The sequence below is a fragment of the Chelonoidis abingdonii genome, chromosome 1 (genome assembly GCF_003597395.2).
Source record: "Chelonoidis abingdonii isolate Lonesome George chromosome 1, CheloAbing_2.0, whole genome shotgun sequence".
In the NCBI taxonomy this organism is placed as follows: Eukaryota; Metazoa; Chordata; order Testudines; family Testudinidae; genus Chelonoidis; species Chelonoidis abingdonii.
The window spans coordinates 107,775,163-107,796,032 of record NC_133769.1 but is presented as its reverse complement, the minus strand read 5'-3'; the positions used below and the strand labels follow the sequence as shown (position 1 = coordinate 107,796,032).

The following is a 20,870-nucleotide window of genomic DNA, read 5'->3' as shown; positions in this document are numbered from 1 at the left end:
ATTTTCAGATCCTCCTAGGCTTCACCTGGAAAATCTTGGTGACAATAACACGGTGACAGTACTGGCAGGAAACAAACTACGATTGGAGATCCCAATCTCTGGAGAGCCGACTCCAAAAGTTATGTGGAGTAAAGGGGATAAGGTATAACAGCTGGTGCTACTATGTGCATATTTCTGTAGTCTGGTGAAGGGCCTTTTTCACCAAAAATAGTTTTCAGCATGGTGAGTCAATCTGTTTTAATTGTTTTATGGCTCTTACCCTGGCAAAAGATAATGAGGAGACACTTGCTCAGCTACATTGTATCTCTATGATTCTGATTCCAAGGATAAGAGTAAGCTTTATATATATTTATGTATTGTTATTTTCCATTTAGTGTTATTTTGAAACAAGGGTTGGATAGCTAAAATCATGCAAATGGAGGAAGTGGTCTTGCTATACATACAATATAAACGGCAGTGATGAATCAGACACAGTGTAGAGTAGCCTACGCAATCCTCTCCTCTTCTGAAGTACATGTTGCTATTGGAAAGAAAAACCCAATCTCCATGCTCATTTGGAGAAGTGAGCCAAACATATCAGACATGCTATTATTGGAATGTAGATTGCTCTTCTGATAGATTCCTGGAAAAGGCTAAAAGGAACCATTATGATTGTCTAGTCTTCATAACACAGGCCTACAAATTACTGCAGTTGAGGAAATTGTTCTTCCTGTAAACTAGCTGAACTGCAGCTACTCAGTACATTTTAAATAGCACTTGAAATGCATTTCTAAAGTGATTTACCTTATTATCCTGCTCTGTTGATGCTTTCAGTTTCTATTCTGTGAAATTTTGATGGTTTTTGATTCACAGCTTCAAGCCATCTGCTTCACAGGGATTCACACAGTCTGAAAATTTAAACATAACAGTCAAAACCACCAACGCTCTACCTAGTTTTTACATAATTTATGTAAAACTGCAAATGCTGCAAGGTTTTGACAAAAAGCCATAACTTAGCTCATGGTTACAAATGTTAATGACCCTCTTAAGAAACTATTGGAGTATCAAGTTTGTAGTGAAACAACGAGCCAGGCAAACTCCTTATGGTGACACAGTGCAAAACTTCACATAGATCTGTCTGTGACCACATAGTTCTAAGAAGCCACATTTATCACCTCCATATTTTGAATGCAGCATGCAGAGATAGGGACATATGGTTCTCATTGACTTCAATAAGAACCACATGGTCAAATCATTGTCTATTCCTTAGTAAATTTTAATGGTAGTATCAAAGCTAAGAATCTCTGAGAGGACCCAGTCATGACTGACCCATCCCTTATTTGTGTTCTCATTTTATACATAGTAAATGGTTGAAACTTTGAGTTTTAAATGTAAAGCTCAAGATGGTTCCTGCAGTTGTTTTGCAGATTTCTTTCCTTTAAGTGTACTGTATTGTTCTTTGGTTTTGATTTTTGTTCCTTCTGGTTCTCAAGTCAGAAAATGCTACATTTCCCCTCCCCTTACTTTGATTCCTAGTGGATCACGGAGACAGGTGGCAGAATACGGGCAGAAACTTATCCAGATAGCAGCTGTTTGGTAATTGATATAGCCGAGAGGGATGACTCAGGTGTCTACAAAATAATGCTAAAGAATGAGGCTGGAGAAGACTCAGCTGATATCAACATCAAGGTGGTTGGTAAGTCATTCTAATGCACAAGGCCACAGCACTAAACTGGCAGATTTTATCATATCTACTTCACTTTTCAATAAATACTTGTTAAAGAAATCCCCTGCCTAGAATCAGCTTCTTTTTCCAATATGAGCCTTTCATATTTCTTATGGTGCCCTAGGGCTCCTCTGTTTTGTGACCCATCCCAGCCTTTGACATTCTAGATCCCATCCTTCTAGATGGACCCTTTTTGGAGCCTAAGATGGACTTATCAGCTGTAGGGTGAGAGAAACATCTAAGTACCTTATGTGCAGTGGCTGTCCTCCCTAATGATCTATCTAAGCTGTTTACGGTACTTATGTGGCTCTCATTTCCATAGTATTTTGGCACACACTTCACAACCTTTGTTGTATTTATCTTCACAACTCTCCTGTGAAGAGGGAGGCAGATCAGTGCTTTTATCACCATTTTACAGAGGGGGAACTGAGGCACAGAGAAATAAGTGACTAGCCCAAGTTCACACACAAACCCTGTGGCAGAGGAGGGAATTGAACTGAGGTGTCACAGGCCATAGCATTGTATCCTACCCACCAGATCATCCTTTCTCTCTATGCAGAAGTTTGCTCCAAATTAGTTGAAAGGGTTCACAAAGTGGGAGCTATTTTTGACCTCCTGAGCTAAACATTGAAGCCCATGTTTCTATAGTGTTCAGGACAGGATTTCTTCTCCAGCATATTCTAACATTTTCTTCCCGCCTTGTATCTAGTCACAGTAACGATACCTTCTTGACCTCCAGACTTGATTATTGTGACATGTTTATTCTGCCTTTGAAAACTGCTCCTAGTCTTGCTCTCATGATTACACTTTAAGAATTGTTATTTTTATTTTGTTTATTTTACAGCATTCTGTGTCCTCCTTTACTTCATTTTAGAAAAACATTGTAAAGGTTCATTTTCTTCTAATTAAAAGATATATTTATTGTGTTTGCAACAGATATTCCTGACCCTCCTCTTGCACCAAATGTGACTGAGGTGGGTGAAGACTGGTGTTTTATGAACTGGGAACCTCCAGCCTATGATGGTGGCTCTCCTATCTTAGGTAAGTGCATTTCCTTTTTTTGGTGATATCATAGTATCGTCAAGGGAAGTGAAGTCCAAAGAAATGGACCCTAAATTGAAACAGCTCAGCCTCTGGTCCTGGAAAGTTCAATTCTTGGAAATCAACAGCAAGAGCATCATATGGCTGTTAACTTCCATAAGAGGTGTTTTCTTAGATATCTGGGTTACAGATCCTTGGAGACATGAAGATTATCCTCACCATCTTGTAATGTTATTAAATTACCGCTATTCTGACAGGACTGAGTAGAGTGGGCAATTTGCATATTATCATAAACCACCAAATTCTGAAACTTTGTTCCTTTTGAGAGTTAGCAGACTTAGGGAACAGTTCCATGTCTAGCTGAGCAGCTTCCAGTATACTACAATAAATGGACATCGGGGTGCTCAGAAGCTAGTAGACCTGGGCTCTTAACCACTGTGGGCTAAATACTGTGATATTATAAAGTTAAGTTTAAAAATGGTTGCAACTGGAGGAGAAAGCCTAACTTGTACTTTTGGCAAAACCCCAAGGGTCAGAAGGGAACGTAGAGTTGTATCCAGAAAGTGGCCAAAAAAATGGCATTCATTTTGACTTTGTATCTGATTTTACAAATGCTGGTCCCTTATTTCAGGTTACATAATTATGTTTGTTCAATAGGATATTTCATTGAAAGGAAAAAGAAACAAAGCTCCAGGTGGATGAGACTGAATTTTGACCTGTGTAAAGAAACAACATTTGAACCAAAGAAGATGATTGAAGGTGTTGCTTATGAGGTCCGCGTATTTGCCGTTAATGCAGTAGGAATTTCCAAACCAAGTATGCCCTCAAAGGCTTTTGTTCCCTTGGGTGAGTAAACAAGAATATAGACGTATCTGCACGTTTAAAACATTGGCTAGTATATAAAATTTTAAAGAGCCACATCCAACAGTCCTAACTTTCTGCGTGTAATGTCTTCTTTTATGAAGAAAGGGGATGTTTTATGCAGAAGGGCACACAAGTGGCATACAGTGGACAGAATTCATGAGAAAATAGGACAGTGATAGTCTTGATTCCTCTATGTATTCCTTAGAAAAATCTCTCATTCTGGAAGCAACCAAGCACTGGAAATTAATTTTAAAAATTGGCCAAAAATCAAATGTCAATATTTTCATGTTGAGTGGCTCAGTGTCATATGCTACAAACTCCATATGGAGATCTGAGTTTCTTTCAAGCTTACTCCTTTAGTAATAATATTTAGCACTTGCATAGTGCTTTGAAGTTTCAAATAACTGTGCAAGCAGTAAATTATCCTCTCAACACATTTGTAAGTTGACAGGTATCAACTCCATTATACAGATGGCAAAACTGGAGCAAAGTAGTTAAGTTAGCCAAAATCATACAGTAAGTTAGGTAGCAGAGCTAGGATTAAGACTTAAGGAGGTCCTGGGTTCCAGCCCTAGACTCCATCTACCGTGTTAGTGAAAACACATTTCTTTCCCCCAAAACAGCTAATATAGTTTCAATATCTTTTCTTAGCCAGGGTAAATTAACCATATTGTAAATAGTTTTGCATACCCTACTATTTATTATTTGTAATGTCGTAGCACCTAAGAGCCCTAATCATGGACCAGGACCCTAGTAAACCCCAACCTGGTTAAACCTGATGGATATTCTCCCAGAAAGCTATGCTGGCACCTTTGTGGAAAGACACATGTTTTTAAATGATTCTGATAAACATAATTTCCCTTTACACACAGTGCCTTATTCTCTAGGTCAGTAGGCAGCAGTGGATTAATGCATGGGCCCTCAGGGTGCATGCCCAGGGGCCCCGGCCAATGTGGGGTCCCTTGCAGAAATGTCGAAACTTGGGTAGAAATGGGCGGGCCAGTGGCACTGGAACTGTGGCCCCTCTCTGCTTCCCCCACTTCCCCCCAAGGCCTCGCCTCCCTGGCCAGGCCAGAAGCCAGAGCTGGGCCATGGCAAGGGCTGCCCAGGGAGCCAGGCCACCATGGGGAGCCTCAGAACCTCCACCTGCCTTGGGTGGGAGCCAGCGTGGCAAGAGCAGACCCTGTCCATGTCCTTGCCCCCCACCCCCGGGGCACGCCACCCAGGGCAGGTGGAGGGTCCAAGACTCTGCATAGCAACCTGGACTCCCTGGGCAGCTCTTTATAGTGCCAGGTTCCAGCTTCCGGCCTGATCAGGGCCTCAGGAGGAAGAGGAGGAACAGGGAATGGGGCCCTGTGGAGGTGGGAGCTAAGGCCCTCCTCAGCCTTGCACTGGAAGAGGCTGGCGCCACTAGCAGAGTCTGCACTTCTTAGCATGCGAGCTTGTCAACCTATCAGCTCCCCTGCCATGAAATACAGCCCCTGCCAGCACTACTCTGCGTCTGCCCAAGGCCATTACGCCCATGTTAAAAGGTGGGCAAGCATAGCCCTCCCACTTTTAAAAGTGGAAGGCCTTGCCCCCCACCCTCCGTTTCCAGCACCCCTGGGCCCTCAGGGTGTGAGGGGAGGGGGGCAAATGTTCTTTGTGTCCAGGGTCCCAATAAATCTTAATCTGGCTCTGTCAGTAGGGGTTTGCTGACTTTTACAGAGGGCACTCATAATCCTAGGGAGCATGGGGAAAGACTGCTGCTGCAGTAGTGTCCTCTCCTCTTCTGAGAGTAACAATACTGAGGTCTGAGGATCTTCTCATCTATCCAAATACACATCAGTGCTGCAGAGCCTCATGGATGCAAGTTCTGGGAGCAGTTGCTGGAGGGCCAATATTTTATTTACTGAGCAGGTGTTTCTTAATTTCTAATGGGACAGAATAAAACACATGCCTTTCATAAAGGTGAGAAATAAAGCCTTAAATTGTCCAGTATCTATGCCCTAGAATCTGTGTTGCCACTTTGGGCAGCAATTAGAAGATTCCCACTTGCTGTATATCATAAGGGCACATTTTAATGCTAATACAGATGTTTTCTTTATTTTTAGCTGTCACCAGTCCACCAACTCTCCTGGCAGTTGACGGAGTAACTGATAGCACTGTTACAATGAAATGGCGGCCACCAGATCACATTGGAGCAGCAGGTTTAGACGGCTATGTTATAGAGTACTGCTTTGAAGGAAGTAAGTGACAACAACTATGGTATGCTCCTAGTGCTTAAAATAGGTGAGACTTGCCCCACCTTTTCTCCATGAGAGCTCACTTTTGCTTTGAGGTAAAAGTTAACCAGCCAGAATTCTCAAGCTATTGAGTTTCATCCAGGCTCCTTTCTTGCTCCTGCACACCTATCTGTTCCTGGCATTTCAAAACAACATCCAGTTAGTCTAGAGACTTGGCGGCTGTGCACTGTGCTGAAGTGAAAAAGTTCATTGTTCAGGGGCTTCCACAGCTGGCTCCCTGAGGACATGAAATCTGGCCACACCAGAGAGATTAAATATTTGGATGGATGGGGGAAAAGGAAAAGCAGGACAAATGAACCTCCTAATTGGCAGTTGGAGAAAACTGGAGAACAACATTTTGACTTCTTTTGGATTAAAGTCCAGTCACATAGGGGCTTGGAGAGTCTATATCTGGTATCTTAAATCTGTTTGGATTCAATAGTGGCTTCCTCGAGTACCAGTTTCACACATAGAGGACAGACAGCCCTGTGGCTGTGGTATATCATCAAATAGAAGTGGTCCAAACCACAACATTCAGATTTGGATTTTGAATGCCCCTTGCATTTGGGAGTGTTCATGTACAGGATTTTTCATTTGGCTATAGAGGCATATAGGAGGATAGAAGGAGTGTAACGGTGAAACAGGGGAGAGAAAATTAAATAAGCAGAGGAAAATAATGGGAGACAGAGAAATGCAAACAATGTATATCATACAACCAGCAGTTTTACTGTGTAAAGTGATCAAATAGCAAAACTTCAGTGTTTCCCGGTTACATACTTAGCAGAAGCTTTCTTATGAGTGGACATAGAAATGGAGTTGGGGACAGAAAGCAACGAAGGCTGGTGACATCTGGAATGGGTAAGCAAAACTTGACACAGTGGAATAAGCAAATTCCAGTCATTGTGGGCATCCAAGATGACTATTTCTGGGGCATCCAGGGGAATGGGTCTGCCAGAAAAACGCAAATTTTGATGAACAGTGGTGCAGTTTAGTTCATTTTAACCACTTGTGATGTTATCTATGCTGTAAATCTAAGGACTAGTATAACCATATTACACAAGTCTCTACAAATGAACGCCAGTTTGTGCATTTAAATCAACAGGAGTTTTTCATGAGTACGGTCTATAGGATTCAGCCTGAAGGCAAGAGCTGTACAGGATAGAACATATGACACACATCAGGAAAGTTTTTTTGGGATTTAAACACCCCAGTGGAAAAAATAGAGCAGAAAATCAGCCAGATCCTGCATGGTACTGAATGGCTTTAAATCTCAGTCAAGTCAATGGAAGCAAAGGGCTGTCAATACCTCTGAGGAAGTCCGCAGCACCTTGTAGGAGTGGGCTGAAAATCCATAAGGAGTGGGAAAGAGAACTGAAGAAGCTCAGAGGCACTGAACAGTTGACATAAAGGTAAAACACAACTGGAATTGTAGGAAAGGTTTTCCTTCATGTATGGAAGGAGGGAGATGGGAGAAGGTCTGGACAGAGGAAATATGCGTATTAGATCCAAATGCAGCACATACATGATACATTCATATTTTCCTGTGATATTTCAAATGCACAGGCATGGATGTTATTAATAAACTCAGTAGAAAACACTGCACTACAAAGGCAACTGATGACTTAATGAATCTAAGAGCTGCCGTACATTATGCCCTTGTTCCAAACACATAGCTCCCATTGAAGTCAATAGAAGTGTTGGGAAAAAAAAAAAAAATCAGGGATATAATATGGCCTTAAAGTCTCAGTACTATGTAGCTCATGACAGAAGAGCACGACGAATTTTCTCTAATCAGATAAGAGGCTAAATACACTATTCATTTATGATAATATCAGTGATAGTATTGAGAGGGATTTTCCAAATATACATTTAAAGTGGCAGGAGACAAAAGATCCTTGTATACCTGTCGAACAGAGCAAATTCTTTACTTTTTTCTTTCAGATAGGTTTAAAACATAAGAAGATACAACAAAATGACAGTTGAGTCTGTCATTTTGGTGTTACCCACCTCAGATAAAATACAATGATTACAATGTATTTTACATAGATTTCTGTGTGTGTTTTTATATATCTATATATGCCTCACATATATATATATATACATTTATATATACACAATCCAAATTATTTATGTATATATTTTATCGTAACATTTAGTAAGCAAGCTTTATAGAAAATACAAACAAATAGATATTTAACTTACTGTGTATGCCTTTTTCTTTCTTACAATGTTCTCCTCAGTCTTTTCCAGTGTCTGTTGCCCCTCGGACTAATTTTTCTATAATGTTTAATAATTCTTTTGAATGTCAGTATCTGTCATACTTCGTGTTGTCTGATTCTGCCTTTCTTGCTCGCTTCTTTATCCCTTCAGTAGTATGTTGTCTCTTTCTTGCCCTTGAATGTGGGATTATTAGAGTTTTTTTAATCATCAAATTTTTTAGGAAAAATCAGGGAGAAGGAGGAAAATCATAGAAATATACAGATTACAAGTGTCAGATGTCACAGGCATTGGTTTGTACCCTAGAAACCTTTATTTTCCAAGTGTAGGGCCTGATCCTGCAGTTGGATCCACACAGATGGATTCCTGTAGCCATTCAGAGACCCACTGGCTTCAGTGGGTCCCCTGCAGCTGTAAGGTTGCATCTACATGTATCTATTGCAGAATTGGAGCATTGGGATGAATATCTAGAACTTGCACTGTGGGGCTTGCACTGTGATAACAGGGAACACATTTGAACACAGGAGATCCTACCCCAGAGCCAGCCTTTAATATCTAACTTGATTCTCCTTTAAAAAGGGGGCGGAAGGTCTTTTTTTCCCTTTTACTCCTGGGCGGTGAGAGAAACCTTATCCACCCTGGAGGAATTAAACCTCAGTAATATAGGGACTGGTCTAGTTCTTTGTGTCATCTCAGGGTTAGTTAATGAGCTTTTGCTGTCTAAGGGTAAAATTCATCCCTGTACAATGGGCCCGCACAGGACCTGTGCAACCACTTAGACCTGGGTCTGTTTTGAAAGCTAGCAACTTGGCAGCTTACAAGGTTCTCAGTTGAATTGGCTCAGATCCTTGCCATCACATCCATCCACCAACATGCAACAGTTCCAAAATAATGGATTTTTAAAATTGTGGAAATTACAGAGCCCATGATTTTATGGCCATGACAGCCTTAGGGGTTACTTTAAATTAACTTTTATTCCTGCACTCTGCTATTCTTCTTTCTTCCCCATTAGTTATATTTGTCCTCTCTCAAACCTCTTTTTCATTCCTTCCCTCTATTCTCTTTGCCCTCCCTCACTCAATACTCTTTCTCTCCATTCCCTCCTTTTGTACTGTATTTCCTTCTCCCTTTTTGCTCCATTTCTCTTCTCAAACTCTCCTTTTTTCTCTTTCCTTTCCCCTTTTTGTGACTGATCAGTCCAAAAAATAATTTCTTCTGTCCCACCTGCCACCTTTTCCCTGAGCACCATGAATAGTTCAGAAGAGCATCTCTTCTTCCCTATTAGCCATCTCTAGAGCCATAATCACTCTGAATAGTAGCTCCCACCCACCTTCAAAGCTGCAACTGGCCCAAAGAAGAGGTCCTGTTCTGCCAAGCCACATGCAATTTGAGGGGCCAGATGTTTATCCAGATATGATTAGGCCTCATTTCTGTTCCCACCTGAGCACAAACTGATTACTGTCAGGGACCAAAACTCTTTCTGGAGCCACTAGGGGTTTTGCTGTAGGGATGCTCAAATGGAGTGATGCAAATGCCCTGATGCTCATGGGTTTAAATAGCCGGATGCATTTCCCAGTTCACTGAGAGATTCAGGCACAAAGCACCCAGGCCAAGGGATAGGGTTGAAGACAGCAAAGCAGTGGTATGAAGAAGAATGGAAACTTGATGCAGAGAGAAGGTAGCACAACAAAAACTTCCTTGAGTTATCCTATTTGAGTCAGTTGTGGTTCTTTCTTCTTCAACCTCACTTTGTGGGTGGAGTCTTGGCCTTAGTAAACCATGGAGGAAACCAGTTATACTACTCTGCTTACCTGGAAGAGTATTACTTACACAAGCTTTATTCTGGTGAATGTCCTTCACCCCAGATGCACTTTGCCTGCAAACTCCCTGATCACCCTACAGGTTCCTCTGAATCTTCAGGGAGCAGTACAGATCTATGCATAATTACTAACAGGGAATGCTAACCACTGACAATACTCTTGTGTGAAAGTGGGTGTCTGATTAATTTTAATGATGGACTCTCACAAGGTATATCGGCAGATCTGTGTGATGAATTGGTGGAGGCAACTTATGACCTGGAAGGTACAGTATTCAATGAAGGTTATAAAACTTTTTTATCCTACCAAGACAGATTTGTGAGAGCCTAACTGACTTTGGGGGCCATAAACTTCCAGAACCTGCGGCTTTACTTACCCACAGAAAATTCTAGGAGTGTTCAGATGATGGGGAAAGGATCAGGAAACTGAATCCCTGACTTCAAGCCACTTGTGTTAGCTGGAAGAAAATTTTTTAAACAGAACTGTGTTTAATCTCTTCCTTAGAGTGGGTCCCATCCTTATAAAAATGTATCCCAATATTCTTCAGTAATTCTCCAGTGCACTAAAAATTGTAACAGTGTAACTAGTCTTGAGGGCTAATACCATAGTGGTGTGTTTTTTCTTTATAAGAGAAGTTAAACTCCTGACTTGTTGCTATAGAAATCTGACTCTGAATGCCAAAAAGCTAGGGGTCTTAAAGTGATCCAAATGTGGAGGGCAGGAGGGAAGGGATGGGGGAAACTGTCATATGTAACCTGGGCTTTTCTAAAAATATGTAATTTTGTAATGGATCCATGAATTATATGTGACTGTATTACAGCAAGAGGAAAAAACAGAGAACACTGGAATCATTTGAAGAACTCTGATCAGTCTTGTCCTTTTTTCTTAAAGTGACAAGCAGAGAGTCTGTTTTTCACGGCAGCCCTATTTGTTAAAATTCTAAAGTAGCTAAATAACAAACACTTCATTAATAAGCATTAGAGCTAACAATATAATGCAGTTAGATCATATGCTTTTGTCCATACTTAGATCTCAGAACACTCTACATTGTAAGTAAATATCATTAGCTCCATCTTACAAAAGGGACGACTGAGGTACAGAGAGCTTTGGTGACCTACCTATAGCCAGTCAGTGGCAGAGCTGGGGAATAGAACTCATAATGCTAATCCTAGGCAATGTCCATGAACCATGATGTCTCCCAAACGAAGCAATAGCCATAGGAAAACTGACACTAAATAAATAGCTAATTATGTGCTACTATCATCTATACACAACAGATGTGATTTTTAAAAGTGCTCAGTGCTGGTCTAACTGTGCTCCGACTGAAGTCAATGGTAAATTTCTCATTGACTTCAACAGAAGCAGAGTTAGGCTAATGCTGAGTGCTTTTGGAAACCACATTCTATATGCCCTTGTTTTTTATCAAGACTTTTAATGGATTTTTATAATTACATCCTGTAATTACTGTTCACATGAATTTACTTTTTAATATTTTTAAAAAAGACAATGCTGAGTATCCTTAGAAACATTCCCTACTTATTATCTCTGTATTAATCCACATGAGTGTCATATAATAGTATTATTAGAGAATAAAATCATTAATCAGCAACAGTTTCTGTGCAGTTGTTCACTATACTATAAGCTTTCTCGGTGGAGAAGTGATTACGTATATAATTCTGTAATTTTGCTCCCTCATTTCTTTTTCCTAAACCAGCGGAAGAATGGATAGTGGCTAACCCAGACCTGACAGACAAAACAAGGTACACCATCACTGACCTGCCAACTGGGTCCAGAATTTTCGTGAGAGTGAAAGCTGTGAATGCTGCTGGTCCCAGTGAACCTAGATTGCACCCACAACCTATTTTAGTCAAGGAAGTTATAGGTAAGATACACCACTGTTTATCTCTTCCCTCACCAATACACACACACTTTCAGCATTCATGCTTCCTCTTTCTTGTGACTAGCACCTGCAGCTGGAGACTGGAGAAGCACTGCCATACAGTCACATGCTGAAGCCCTGCCAATGCAGTACTGCAAGCTCCAAGCATTCAAAAATCATGAGCTTGCCTTAGAAATCATACATTTTGGGTTGTTTTTATTTGCCTTCTGGTTAGTTTGGGTTTTTTTGAAGCCTTAGACCTCATGTTTTCAAGCTTCTTTCCACAGCCAAGAAGGCTAGAAGTTTGCTTTTTCTTTTAATGAAAGCTGAGATTCTCATGTACTTACATGACTCCAGGAACTAGGGCTTAAAGAATAATAAACAGCACACCAAATCTGATGAGACTCTTGCAAGAATTGGCAACACTGATGCTGGATAGAACAAGCTGCAGGCACGTGGTGAAAGTAGGCCACGTTTATCATTTCAGTTTACTTTTTCATTGTCTTAAAAAGTGGAAGGAACAGTAACGCAAAAACACATGGTTACACTTACATTCAGTCTCGTTCCCTTCTTATGTTGCTGACCAGTGATCCCATGGGCAAGATTTGAAATTTGAGAGCTAGTAATATAGCTGAATTTGAACATCAGTTCATACACACATTGTTGTCCACTATTGGATCAGTACAACTGCCCTGGCACCATGTGAAGTTATTTACCCCCCAATATCTTTGTAGCCAGCTGAGACCAAAGGTAGTTAGTTGTATATTGCCTTTGCAACTGTCCAATCCAGGGGGCTTCTGGGGGCTGGTTTGGCCTAGCATAAATGAGAAACAGTTTAGCATGGGGCCAATATATTCAGGCAGGGATCATGAAAGTGTAGCAGCACTCTGAACCTTTTACCAACTCCCATAGCCTTTTCCTATGGTAGGGGAATCCTCAGCTGGCCAGACAGGACATTTTTAAAGACCTTCTGAGCCACTGGAATAGCACAGAGGGGCTTTAGCATGAGCAGGATCTGGGCCTTCATCCTTTTGTGCAGTTTGATCATTTCATTTTTAATGGTGTCCATCACTGACCTACCCATTAGCCTATCAGTGTGCTCAGCACTTTCTAAAAAATAAGGTCTCTTTAAGATGTCTTAAGTTGGGAACCCAAAAGTGGAGGCATCCAGTTCACATCTCACTTTGGAGAAATGTAGGCATAGGTTTTAATGTCACTAACGTTGGTGCTCACAACAACATACTACTTTTTAAAATTTGTTTTTTTAGAACCTCCAAAGATTCGTCTGCCAAGACATTTAAAACAAACCTACATTCGAAGGGTTGGAGAAGCTGTGAATCTTGTTATTCCTTTCAGCGTAAGAAATAAAGACACAGTTATTAATGCTTATTTTTCTTATATTGCGATTGTTAGAACTGTAAGTTATACAACTGTGGTGGAGCATGAAGTTAATTGAAGCAGAATTAAATCCTGGTCAGTCAGGATACCTGCCAGATGGCTTTTTCTGTGCCTTCTGAAATCAGACTGTGCTAAGCCAAAGACTGAATTTTGTAATTAGCAAACAGTGCTGATCTGTTGTCTGTTGTTGTCCACAGAATACCCCATAATCTCCAATGGAGACTTGCCACTGCACATAAGAGAATCACTAGCACAGCACAGAGTGGTTGCAATAGACAATGATTAGATATGGTGTCTAGAGCTGGAATGTGACATTTATTCACTATCTTGCGTTGGGGGTGGTGTGAAGTTTCACCAACCCAGCAGAATCTTTGTGCAATAATGCCTCGCAGAGTCCCTGGGAACTACAGCTGTTGCACCAGCACTTCCAAGGATGCAACATGCGCTTTCTACTCCAGCTGATTAGCTCTGCTGGCTGGAGGCACGGCTACAGCCTGACCTCATTGACATCCCCTGCAGAGGCTAGCTGTTCCAGTAATACTTGTCTGCAGAGTCCTTGCTCTGCTGAATGCAAGAACCCCTCCTATGTCCATACCTTATGCCTTCTCCTTCCTTTGTGCACATACACAGATACCAGGCACAATATGTGCTATAGGAAATGTTGCTCCTGGTAGAATAAAAGTACTACTGTGTAGTGTATACACTCAGCCAAAATAGTCTGAAAGACCTGAGGTTACCATATTTGGACAGCACTTCTGAAATTCTCGTTTCTAGAAGGGCAAACTCCCAGTAGTGACACTGCATGATCAACAAGTTAGCATCTATTGGCATCGCACTGTGATTCTCTTAGGACATTTGCTTCTGAGAACCACTAAAAACAAAATAATATTGCCCAACATGTGCAGAAAAAAACACGTATATGAACATGTGACCACCTCTGAATTGCCTTGTGTTTAGAATTATCTGCTTTTTCTTTAAAGAGTTTCCACCGTTCTGGTTCAAGAAGACTTTAATTTTTGTCTTTGCAATAGCTTAACACCTCTTTCTCCTCCCAAAAGCATACTTCAGTTGTTCCATGGCTTTTTACAGGGAAGACCAAGACCAAAGGTATCTTGGAAGAAAAATGGTGTTTCCCTAGACAAGAACCAAATTAACATCCGCAACAGTGAAAATGATACTATCATCTTTATCCGAAAGGCAGAGAGGAGCCACTCAGGAAAATATGACCTGAAACTGAAAGTAGACAACTTGGTGGACAAAGCTACAATAGATATTCAAGTAGTTGGTATGTTTAAAAATAAATTATTTTGGCAAAGCAGACTTCAAAAACATATTACCGGTGACCAGGAAAACGTGAGATTTCCAGTTACAGCCTCCTCTACAATGATACCTCTCTACTTCAGCTCACTTGGCCAGAGATTCTGAGCCAGGTCCTCAGCTAGTGTAATTGGGGATCTCTGTACAAAACGTCAGTAGCCAGCCTGAACATTCCAGTCCCACCCTAGAATCCTACACTACTTTACTGTTTGTAATGGATTTTTATGTTCCATATTTGTCCGAAACACTGAAGCTTTTTATTGTTAAGGTGGCAGTCAGTCAGATCTGATACAGCTCTATTGTAGCAAGAGTTAGTTTCTCACAAACATGACTTGGCAAAGACCACCAGTGTTAAAACCCTTATGATGGAAAAAAGAGAGATACCTGGGAAATCTCATACACTATCTTTATCTTATAGGTGAAGCTGATAGCACAGCCTATACTTAAGCTTGCCTGAGACTTCCCATTATAAGGTCACATTTTCATTTGCTTATAACTTTGCCAAAATAGTGTGTGATCATGTAACTGAAGACTGTATCATAACGCATATGCACAATGGGGTCAAATTAAAGGCCAAAATTAAAGGCCAAATTAGAGGCAACTTGAATTCTGGCATTTCCTAACTTTTGAGTGCTTAACTTTGCAGTTTTCTTTTAGCATTGTTTTGTGTGTGTAAGATATATATCTATATCTAGCTATATCTAGATAGAGATAGAGCTATATCATATATCAGAGAGAGAGAGAGAAACAGAGAGCAGGCGTAATGGAAAGATGACTATGCCATATCATCATCACAGATCGCCCTGGCCCACCACATGTTGTAAAGATTGAGGATGTTTGGGGAGAGAATGTTGCTTTATCATGGCAGCCACCAAAGGATGATGGTAATGCTGCCATTACTGGGTACACGATTCAAAAAGCAGACAAGAAGAGCATGGTAAGTAATAAAATATGTTTGACTCAGTTTCAATCCGACAGCCATCACATTCTTTCTTTTAAATATAAAAAGCCCTATTTGCGTGGACAAATGTCGATGACTGATGCATTGGATCATTACAGAACCACACCACTACTCCGAAAATCTCAAAAGTTCAGCAGAAAATCTCAGTGTCCACAGTACTCAAAGTTTATAAATGAGAACATGTGTATTTACAAATCTGTGTTCAGATTAGAGATGGGGCAAGTGAGGGGGACGGGCAGGAGTAGATCTGCTCTCATTTGTCTAAACCCCTCAGAGTTCACGAGGAGCTCAGAGAAATAATTCTGTTTTATTCCCTCTGGAAATAGAGAATCAAAACCCAAATGCTCATTTTGGAGGCAGTGTGGCCCCACAGATAGTCCACTAGGTCACTCTTTCCAAAACTGGGGACGCCGCTTGTGTAGGGAAAGCCCCAGGCAGGGTGGGCCAGTTTGTTTACCTGCTACATCCACAGGTCCGGCTGATTGTGGCTCCCACTGGCCATGGTTCGCTGCTCCAGGCCAAAGGGGGCTATGGAAAGTGGCGGCTAGTATGTCCCTTGGCCCGCGCCGCTTCCAGCAGCTGCCATTGGCCTGGAGCAGCGAACCACGGCCAGTGGGAGCTGCACTCGGCTGGAACTGCGGATGTGGCAGGTAAACAAACCAGCCCAGCCCACCAGGGGCTTTCCCTACACAAGCGGCATCCCAGGTTTGGGAAACACTGCACTAGATGGTTAGGCGATCTGAGTTCTATTCCCAGCTGCCAGTGGCCTGCTTGGTGACCTGGGGCAAATCCCTTCACTTCTCTGTACTACACTTCACAAATTAGGTAAGTATCATTATCCCTATTTTACAGATTGGGATACTGATACTTACCTAATTTGAAAAGTGCTTTAAGATTTGTAGATGAAAAGTGCTATATGAGAGCTAATTATTGTTGTTATTTCACAACCAAGCCCTTGTTTATAGCTCTGTAAGAGACAGCAGTTGGATTTCTACATTTAATAGATACTGCAAGTTTGGACATTGTGAATCTAAGAGAGATGAACCAGTTTGCATGAGTAGGATATGAATACACTGACCTGCTCGGTGACTTTTGACCAGTCAGTTCGCCTCCCTGTGACTTTATTCCCCCTCCCACTCTTCATCTCTCTTTAGACCATAAGCTGTTCTGGCCAGGACCTGTCTCTGATTATATGGATACACAGTGCCCAGCACAATGGAGGCCCGTCTCAGTTCAGACTTCTAGGCACTACTGTAATACAAAATAAAATAATAACTAGTGTCCAAAGTGTACTGTGTGCTCATAGGGCAGTGATTCCATGTTATCTCCATACTGTCTGTGACAAGAATTTTCGTGTAAGAGTTCTAAGGGGGATTTTAAATAATGATTGTTTCCAAAGGGACATTTTCTTAAACAGTTGCCTCTAAAGAAAGGATATCTCAAGTTCTTTCCAGTGGATGTTCCTTTCTGAGCGCTATGAGCTATATTACTGGGAAGTCTAAAATAATGTGGCTTTGCGGGTTTAGTACATATCAATATAAACTCTGGCACAAGAAACTTACACAAATATATACTGTGAGAAAGGGAGACAACTGGAAGGGGTAGCATAAATAAAAGAGAGAACATTTTCATGGTCAGATTCTGCTTTACGTGAATAATATTTTTAGCATTAGTTTTGCTGATCTCATTAGGTGGATATTGTATACCAAGATCAAATTTAAATCTGATATTTAAAGAGATGCCTTTCATCTAAACATGGGTCTCTTGAGAGCTATGCAGATAGATGTCTGAAGCAGTATGCACTGGAGTATATAATATTTCCCAAGAGATGAGTGTTGTGCCAGAAATCACAGGAATTCAGAGCTGATGAAATCACATCCACAGGACTTTGTTACAGAAAAAAAAATACACATGCCATACGTTGAATGCTTGTTTCTGTCCTCTAACTGTGCCCCTGGAACTGCCTCAAAAACTGATTTAACAAACAGGGTTTTTTAGCTGTTTATTACATTGTGTCAGTGTCCCTTATTTACACATGATTTCTCAAAATTAAATAAAAAATGAATTGGAAGTCATATTTTTATCAAATAAAAATTCTCTCCTTAGACTGTACTGTTGCTACTGCTAAGAGAAAGAGCCTCTAAGATCCAGTCACCTGGCTGATGAAGTGTCTGTAGTTTGGGCTGTATCCACTGCTCCTCCTACCCCATCAACTGTTCTTAAATCATGAGAAATAACCGGAATAGAATCATCCTTTCCATAATCATATTGTTCATTTAGGCTAGTGCCAGAGGAGGCAGATTAGTATTGGGATTGCATTCTTATCTGCAGCAATACTTTCTCTGTCAGCAACATGAAATCTGAGTGGCACAGCCTGCCTTTCTTCTCTTGCACAACAGGACCTTTGTAATATTGCAATTCCTACAATTATCCCGCCTGATTAACCATCAGAATGTGACAATTTAATAGCATTCACTTTCCATTCACCCTTCATAGCGCAATGGTGAATTGCTTGTGACTCTTCCATCATCACACAGTTACTGGGTAGTGATTAGCTTAGAATCCATTGTCATCAACTCAGTTATTGTATTATGCCTTACTGGTTATATAAATTCCTTAAAATTTGTTCTCATGCTTTCATATGCACAGTGGCTATTCTAAACTCTAGCTGTTGATAAATGACGTGTGTTGCAGGCAAACTTAGTCTATATTTGTGTCTTGCAGGAATGGTTCACTGTAATTGAGCACTACCACCGAACCAGTGCCACCATTACTGAACTCATCATAGGAAATGAGTACTACTTCCGGATCTTCGCTGAAAACATGTGTGGCCTCAGTGAGGACGCGACAATGACCAGAGAGAGTGCTGTGATCGCAAAGGATGGTTAGCTGTCAATTATGTTCTTAAGAGGGAAGGAGGGGGTGCAGAATGGGGAAGGGAATCAGAGACAAAAGATTTGATTCTCCACTGTTTGTACCTGATGTAGCCACTTACACCTGTGCAAAGTGAGTGTAAATTGCTACCATTCCAGTTTGGTAGTGTATGGCATTCACTACACACAACTGCAAATTATGGGACAAGCAACAAACCATGGGAGGATGACGCTTGATTTTAAATGGTAACATCAATTCCTCTCTCAATTCTAAATTATATATCTGAGTTTTCAGTTTAATATAGAAATGAAGGCATTGTTGTAATCTATACATAAACCGTTGTAAAGGAGAATGGCAATGGGCATGACCTGAGTTCAGGAATGCTCAGTCTCTCTGATATAGTATGTCCTTTGAAGGCAGCTGGCTTAAGTTTAAAGAGATGGGTGACAACCGTCGCTTGCTGTACTAGCCAGTGCTAATGGCATTCCTATTGGCGACGCAGAACTTTGTTCTCTCACTCAAAAGAAAAGCATCTCCGTTCTGCCTATCAAAAATGGGGACTTCATAAAGGAAACTAAAAACAGTGAGTTCACAAAGCTGGCAGTTCTCCGTGAGATCTCTCAGAGCAGAAATAGTTTTCTATTTAAAAGTGGGGTGAGGGTGGTCAGAAGAGGGGCTGTAGAAATTGTTTCTTGTCACTGAAAATTCACCCCTGTGCTGAGGGCCAGCACAAGGCCCATGCACCCATGAACATCTGTTGGAGAGCCTAAGTAAGGTGTAAATGGTGCATAGCCCTTGTGCTGGCCCTTGGCACAGGGGTGAATTTCACCTCGTATGTCCATTCTATGCATCAGCATAGTTTACAGAGAAAAATAATGTTTGTACTACTGTTAGCACCACAGGTGCAGATACATTATCAGCGAGAAAGCCAGCTCTGCTAGATTTTGTTTTCTACAGGATCAACACATTTTCTGCTGTCTTTATTGGTGGTGCTGTGCAATATGAAGCAGAAGAACATATGGAGTTTCAGAGACTGTGCCAGCCCAAGTTTACAGTACCGGCAGTTAGGAAATACTAGTTGTAGATGGAACAAATTAGGAAAAGAAATCAGTGACAAGAATAAATGCGGAACATTAAGATGACATTTTAGTCACCTCTTTGATCACTCTTACCAGTCAGTATTCATATTGTTGTACAAACTGTGTGTGTAAATGCAGGCATGAACAGAGTATAAATTATACTTAATATACCATGTATTCACACAACAAGGGGAGATTTTAAGTCCTCTGTACAGTATGATCAGAAACTACAGTAACTTTCCAGGCTCAATTCTGCTCTCATGCTAATGAGAATGAGTGCAATAAATGGAGTTACATTGGTATATAAAGCAGTGGAAATTAGAGCAGACTCACTCTTTACTGTTGAATACTGTTGAAAACAGTATGAAATGCTTAACTTTGTTCTAACAGCTCCTAATATCTTATATTTATTTCATAGGTAAAGTCTACAAAAATCCAATTTATGAAGACTTTAATTTCACCGAAGCACCAATGTTTACTCAACCTTTAATTAACACATATGCTGTAGCTGGTTACAATGCTACTTTGAACTGCAGTGTTCGAGGAAATCCAAAGGTATGGCATACCACTTAATAACATCAGTGAAGGGAAAGGAAAATTTAATCAGTCACTAATATTTTCTAGTACTGTTCCTGTTATAATTCACACACATGCTCTAAGGAGAATCAGTGGGCTAAAGAACAGAGCAAGAGTCAGGATTCCTAAAGTACTCTTGGCCGTTCTGCCATTGATTTGTTGTATCACAATGGACAAACCACATCTCCTTCGTCTCAGTTTACCTCTTTATAATGTGGGTATTATGAGATTTACTTAGTCCACAGAGTATCCTAATGAAAATATGGACTTTTCCCAGCTGATCAGGCAAATCTAGGGTTGCTACTTCAGTAACTCACAAGAGCTGCATGGTCAATACATCAATAAGGATTTTGGTTTGAAACAAAATACTCTTTATAATTATAAATATTTATATTATAGTAATGCCCAAAGGCCCAGTCAGGATCTGGGTCACATTGTGCTAGGCACTGTACAAACACATGCTCCCTGCCCAACTGAGTTTCTCTCTCTCTTTGACCAATTTTCCAGAGTAGAAAATTGAAGTGACCCAGTAAAGTGTTCTCTGATCCACCATTCACTTCCAAGGTTTTGGATTAAGTTCTATGCATTGGTTACTAGTAAACAAAACAGCCTTATTGACAAACCTAGAATATTTAGATCTTGAAAATTATTAGTCAGTTTACTATTGTATGGCACACCCTTTGTAATGTAACTGATCTACATATTTGCCCACCCAAAAATATTATCTTGATTGAATTCAGCTAAATTATAAGGGCCACAGGGAGCTGTGCTTAAAAAACAATGGCATGATGTGGCCCAAACTTATTTTTCTGGATGGACTACAACTTCCCTTTTTTCAATATTTTTTCATTGTATACCACTTATATATCATTCAACTT

At 40.7% G+C, this 20,870-nt stretch overlaps 1 protein-coding gene across 3 annotated transcripts in view; it reads left to right on the top strand.

Moving 5' to 3' along the window:
• Positions 1 to 20,870, top strand: part of MYBPC1 (myosin binding protein C1) — a 118,449-nt gene that overhangs the window by 81,566 nt on the left and 16,013 nt on the right. For all 3 annotated transcript variants that reach the window (XM_075068917.1, XM_075068923.1, XM_075068927.1), the window contains 11 exons: positions 9 to 142; positions 1,516 to 1,675; positions 2,642 to 2,746; positions 3,404 to 3,592; positions 5,704 to 5,838; positions 11,623 to 11,790; positions 13,056 to 13,144; positions 14,275 to 14,470; positions 15,300 to 15,439; positions 18,188 to 18,347; positions 19,835 to 19,971. In XM_075068917.1, the coding sequence (XP_074925018.1) occupies positions 9 to 142; positions 1,516 to 1,675; positions 2,642 to 2,746; positions 3,404 to 3,592; positions 5,704 to 5,838; positions 11,623 to 11,790; positions 13,056 to 13,144; positions 14,275 to 14,470; positions 15,300 to 15,439; positions 18,188 to 18,347; positions 19,835 to 19,971 (1,613 nt within the window). The remainder of the gene's footprint in view (positions 1 to 8; positions 143 to 1,515; positions 1,676 to 2,641; positions 2,747 to 3,403; positions 3,593 to 5,703; positions 5,839 to 11,622; positions 11,791 to 13,055; positions 13,145 to 14,274; positions 14,471 to 15,299; positions 15,440 to 18,187; positions 18,348 to 19,834; positions 19,972 to 20,870) is intronic.